Raw genomic sequence first — 6,174 nt, forward strand, 5'->3', positions numbered from 1 at the left:
TGGCTGAGTTGATCCAGAGGAAGGCAAAAAAAACACCTTCCTGAGGATCAGAACAAATCCCAGGATCAAATACCATCATCTAACTACTACATCTGCTATCCATATTATAAACTACATTATTCATCCTAATATGGGGGGGGGGAATCTATATTTTTACTTGTCTAATATTTTCTCTATAAATTATAACTTTTTTAGGATTGTAAATCTATCATACTATACCTATTTATGGCTCTGTATGATCCTGAGGAAGGCAAAAACCTCCTTGAAGAGCAAACCAATGCTCCTCAAGGTGAAAAAATTCCTTCCTGACCCCAAATATGGCGATCGGAACAATTCCCAGGACCAAAGCCAATATCTACACCTATCCTATATATCTATGTGTGTGTCTATACCTACATCTATCTAAGTGTCTATCAGTGTATCTATGTGTGTGTAGTGTGTGTAACTTACCAGGCCTGTGCTGAGCAGGACACACAGGCCTCTCCAGGAGCCGGACGTTTCTTCAGGAGGGAAGTGATGTCAGACGCTGCCGGATATCAGAGGATCGAAGCCAAGCACCGAGGCAACGTCATGATGGAAATGTACAGCAACCTGATGTCATAGAGAGGATGTTGTAGGCGAGCCGAGGTCTCACACAGCAGCAGAGGTGGGTACAGGAGGCATTAAGTTCTGGGCAGTGGCACGGGCTGATCCTACAGGACACAAGAGGGAAATGTTACTTCTACCACTTGTACATATATAGACAAGAGAACTAATGTTACATGAAAATATTTATTCTTATGAGATTTGTGTCTTATATATAAATGTGGAAATTTCTGTAAAAAGCTCAAAACTGTCTTTACCAATAATATGTATTGTTAGTCCTGCCCATGAGGGATCCAGGATAGAGAAGATAATACTGATCTACTAGATTCTCCAAAAACAGATAACTCATGGAAGGTAATTTAGAGGAAATTGTTTTTAATAAACTTTTGGGTGTTGTGTGGATCTGTTGTAATATGTATATGTTATGTGTTATGTTATATTGTATGTCATGTGTATATAGATGTGTTGTTATAGGTGCTTAGATATGTATATATGGAGAACTCACCAGTCTTAGATCTTACAATCTGGATCTCTCCAGCATCCTAAGAATAAGCAGAGACATAGTAATTGTTAGGAGCAATAATAATGAAGAACAGGAGGGAGAAGACTATGGAAGAGACTACATCAGGTTAGTAATGACTATTACATGTAAGCTTTGTACAGGAGAAGGATCTTACCGGGCCCAGCTAGGTGACATGTAGGAGAATTCGGCCACGGGGTTAGTAGGTGTTTCATCTCCCGGCCACTGCAGGTGTTTGTTCTTCAGAACGGCCCTGAATGGTGTAAATGGGGGCTGTGCTCTCCCGGCCTCAAGATCCTCCCAGCCAATGCTGTCAAAGAAGGGATGGTGTCTGATGTTACCGGACACACCCAGCCGCATCTCAGGATTTTTCCGCAGCAGGTTTTTAATCAGATGTTTTAAATCGGAGGCCAGCCAGGGTGGTATTTCTGGCATTTCGGTGATGATGGACTCAACCGCCTCACTCCTGATGGGCCCATAGTAAAATGGGGAGTATCCGGATGACATTATGGACACAACAATCCCCAGGCTCCACCAGTCAACTGCTGCGTCATATTCCTCATCCAGCAGCACCTCTGGGGCCATAAAACAGGTTGTGCCCACCACTCCACGGATCTTATTGGAGGAGGTGACACCATCGCGGGCAAGGCCCAGGTCGATGATGCGGATGTGCCCACTTCTATCCAGCATGATGTTTCCTGGCTTTAGATCTCTGTGGACGATGTTGTGTCCATGGAGGAATTGGAGGCCACATACTATCTCTGCTGTGTAGAATCTCACATTATCGATGTTCAAGCTGCCGCACATTCTGATTAACGCCTGCAGGCTGCCGCCGGACAGATACTCCGTGATGAAATACGCCCCGTGCTGAGACTGATGTGCGGCATACAGATGGCATAGGAATGGGCACTCGCGGGCTTTTTGGAGTATCCGTCGCTCTCTCATCAACATTGCTGTATTGTCCGGTGTTTTGAGGACAACTTTCACGGCCATGAAGGTGTTTCGGCCAGGGAATGACGCCAGGACCACCTAAAGATGGAAAGGGGAGATACTTATACATTTATTAGCACAGGAAGAGGTGAGGGCGGCACAGTGAAACAATCGAATTAAGATCCAGGTGGGTGCAAGCTCTATGGGCCCAACTCAAGGCACCAGGTTGATCCAAAGAAGACAGCAGGAGTGCAGCACTCCGTGGTGATCAATGTTTATTCATACACCAGTGGCAGTACAATGCAACGTTTCGGCTAGCTCCATGTAGCCATTTTCAAGCTTGAAAATGGCTACATGGAGCTAGCTGAAACGTTGCATTGTAATGCCACTGGTGTATGATTAAACATTGATCACCACAGAGTGCTGCTCTCCTGCTGTCTTCTTTGGATATACATTTATTACATAGATAAGTGATCTGCTGGGGGTAAGATATTTCTGCTGGCTATGACAGTGGGGTACACTGCTCATATAAAGCGCCAACCAGCTCACCTTTCCTGTGCACAATCTTTAAAATGACAGTAGTCAGGCTATGGGCATACAGGTGTCAGATTCTCTGTACACTGTAGTATTATTATTTTATGCTATCATTTACAAAATAAATCTGTTGACAATATTTTAAAACCATCTCTTTCTTGAAAAATATTTTTCCACTATGACAGTGGGGTACACTGAGTTATCTACATGACATCAAGGCCCTGATAGCAGAATGTATTAGGCCCATGTCATATTTTTGTGAAGCAAGAAAGTTTTAATTTAAAACCTCACACTTAAACCATCTCACCCTCATGCTTTATAAAAATGGAGCTCAATCAAATCATTATATTTTTCAATGTATTTACAGCAGACAAATGGCATAAAACAATGAATAATCTCTACTATCTATCTCTTAATGATGAAACTTTGTGCATACAATCACCACTAGGGGGAGCTCAGTGTATAGAAAAAATACAGCTTTTATTGCTCTCAATGGAAGCTAAAAATGTATGTTGAATAGAGCTCCCCCTAGCGTGACTGCTGGGAAATACAGCAATCATTGTCAGGAGAAGATCCGTGTTGGACCCATTCTCCTTACAGGCGCCTTTTCAGCTCTACTGTCTATGGATATTGGATTTAGTCCAATGGGTAGCAATTAGACCCAAGAGCTGACCGGAAGGAAGCATATACAATGCTGAACACATAACTATAAGCATAATATGACAAAGTAAATAACAAAAAATAAGCAAGTAAATAAAAAACATAACAATGTATCTTTCCCAATCTCAGTGTGACCCCACATATCATACATATGGCTACAAATATTACTGGAGATTCTCAGCTATAGACATTCACTGGATAAAAATGTCTGTTACCAGAAACTAACGGCAAAGGCAAAATGTAACCAATAAGAAATGATGCCACTTACTTTCCCAAAGCCGCCCCTACCCAGCACCTGATGGATGGTGAGGCGGTAGACATAGAAGTCGGGGTAGGGGCTTGATGTTACAGGGTCCTGGCTGCTGCCCGGTCTTGGCCCGTCATCCTCTAATAATCCGGCAATCTCTCCTCTCCTCTTTATCTTCAATCCGCTCTCTCTGTCCTCTTCTCTCTTCCTCTTCACCTTTTCTCTCTTCCTCTTCTTCTCTTCTCTCTTCCTCATCTCCTCTTCTCTCTTCCTCTTCTTCTCGCTTTCTCTGTGTCCTGTAGACGCCATCTTTGGGAATCCAGTAGAATCCAATCCAGTCGTTGCCTTCGACAGTTGAAGGTAACTGACAGTTGGCCGTGTGCAGGTCACAGGTCAGAGGTCATGGAATGCTCAGGTGGCACCTACCTGCCAGTAGGATCATGTACCTGCTCTGCCATCTATACTGTGGGCATCAGACATGGCAGTACAGTGTCCAGAGGAATTAGTATATTTATATGTATTATTGTATTGTTATATTAGTGGTAGATGGGCAGAGGATGTGACTTATGCCCGGGCTGGCAGTGGTGCCCATATCATACATCACCAGCACATCTGCTGCAGTCAGTAATAAATAAAATGTTGAAATGTAGATGCTCTTGGGGTGGTGTGGGATGGGGATCATCTATACTGATGTAATTTAATAAGGAGGGCAATGTTTAAATGGGAATATATCAATTTTAGGAGTTTTAACAAACAATGATGGTTTTGGAAAGTTTGCAAGTGTCCAATTATGAACATGCAGGGGCCTCTATTAAAAAAATCGTCAGCTGTGTAGATTTTATTTGGTGATTGATCGGTTTGGTGATTATCTAAGTTGCCTGAATTCATACATTGGTACCATATTTTCTTACTCATAGCAGCAGTAAGTCGCATCAGTGGTAATGGTAGTGGTGTGGCAGTATTTTTCAGTCATGATGCAGGGGTAATGGTAGCAGTGTGGTATTATTCAGTAATGATGCAGGGGTAATGGTAATGGTGTGGTCGTATTATTCAGTCATGATGCAGGGGTAATGGTAGTGGTGTAGTGGTATTATTCAGTCATGATGCAGGGGTATTGGTAGTGGTGTGGTGATATTATTCAGTCATGATGCAGGGGTAATGGTAGTGGTGTGGTAGTATTATTCAGTCATGATGCAGGGGTAATGGTAGTGGTGTGGTGGTATTATTCAGTCATGATGCAGGGGTAATGGTAATGGTGTGGTCGTATTATTCAGTCATGATGCAGGGGTAATGGTAGTGGTGTAGTGGTATTATTCAGTCATGATGCAGTGGTATTGGTAGTGGTGTGGTGATATTATTCAGTCATGATGCAGGGGTAATGGTAGTGGTGTGGTAGTATTATTCAGTCATGATGCAGGGGTAATGGTAGTGGTGTGGTGGTATTATTCAGTCATGATGCAGGGGTAATGGTAGTGGTGTGGTGTTATTATTCAGTCATGATGCAGGGTAATGGTACTGGTGTGATGGTATTATTCAGTCATGATGCAGGGGTAATGGTAATGGTGTGGTCGTATTATTCAGTCATGATGCAGGGGTAATGGTAGTGGTGTGGTGGTATTATTGAATCATGATGCAGGGGTTATGGTAGTGATGTGGTGGTATTATTCAGTCATGATGCAGGGGTAATGGTAGCAGTGTGGTGGTATTATTCAGTCATGATGCAGGGGTAATGGTAGCAGTGTAGTGGTATTATTCAGTCATGATGCAGTGGTATTGGTAGTGGTGTGGTGATATTATTCAGTCATGATGCAGGGGTAATGGTAGCGGTTTGGTGGTATTATTCAGTCATGATGCAGGGGTAATGGTAGCGGTGTGGTGGTATTATTCAGTCATGATGCAGGGTAATGGTACTGGTGTGGTGATATTATTCATTCATGATGCAGGGGTAATGGTAGCAGTGTAGTGGTATTATTCAGTCATGATGTGGGGGAAATGGTAGTGGTGTGGTGGTATTATTCAGTCATGATGCAGGGGTAATGGTAGCGGTATGGTGGGAAAAAGAAAATACTGAAGCAGCACTCCGTAAATGTGTTTTTATTCCACCTTCATGATGCGACGTTTCGTCTATTCAATCAAGACATTTTCAAGCATAGTGAGGCATCCGCCTGCCGCCTTAAATGGCTGTCAGGTAATTACCAACACATGTGTATAAAAGGTTAACAACGTGAAAACATAACATTACGATATAACATATTCATAATGGTAAGTGTGCACCCATACCAATACAATATAGCGTGTTAATAGTAGCAGGTCAATAAAGTGCAATGAGTATCATAATATAAAGTGAGAAAAAGCTAGGTGGTAACCCGCTCTCCACAATGGTTGCCATGGTTACCAATGAAGCTTCACATATACTCTCAGACTGATCGCCCAAGTCTGAAAAAAAGTGCTTAAGTGCAATAAAGTGAAAAAAATACAAAAATAATCAGGGGTATACAAAGAATCTATAGATTTATTAAATCTTTAGCTATTTAAGATGCATTAGTTATGCGGATCACAGATATATCAATCCGTATCAGTCCCCAATCGGGGGAAGTGAGTCCGCGCATGCGTAGAGAAGGCTTGTATGTCGGTGGTAGCCATCTTGTGTGCTGGAAAAGACTCCAATGTATAGACCCATGCAGCTTGGACAACTAGG

At 42.6% G+C, this 6,174-nt stretch overlaps 1 protein-coding gene across 1 annotated transcript; it reads right to left on the bottom strand.

Annotated features, from left to right (window-relative positions):
- Window positions 1-1,146: 1,146 nt before the first annotated feature.
- On the bottom strand, window positions 1,147-3,828 carry LOC140119341 (protein kinase C theta type-like). The gene is made up of 2 exons (XM_072138254.1): window positions 3,498-3,828; window positions 1,147-2,134 (listed from the first exon to the last, which is right to left on the bottom strand). Exons 1-2 carry the CDS (start codon window positions 3,783-3,785, stop codon window positions 1,259-1,261), a joined length of 1,164 nt encoding a protein of 387 aa, XP_071994355.1. The 5' UTR covers window positions 3,786-3,828; the 3' UTR covers window positions 1,147-1,258.
- Window positions 3,829-6,174: the final 2,346 nt, after the last annotated feature.

This window comes from Engystomops pustulosus, chromosome 2 (assembly GCF_040894005.1).
Source record: "Engystomops pustulosus chromosome 2, aEngPut4.maternal, whole genome shotgun sequence".
Lineage (NCBI taxonomy): Eukaryota > Metazoa > Chordata > Amphibia > Anura > Leptodactylidae > Engystomops > Engystomops pustulosus.

Bases quoted from the DNA above. Each gene is read 5' to 3' on its own strand.
- LOC140119341 (XM_072138254.1), bottom strand. From the start codon at position 3,785: ATGGCGTCTACAGGACACAGAGAAAGCGAGAAGAAGAGGAAGAGAGAA. The intron at 2,135-3,497 runs GTAAGTGGCATC...TTCCATCTTTAG, and splicing joins GTAGGGGCGGCTTTGGGAAA to GTGGTCCTGGCGTCATTCCC.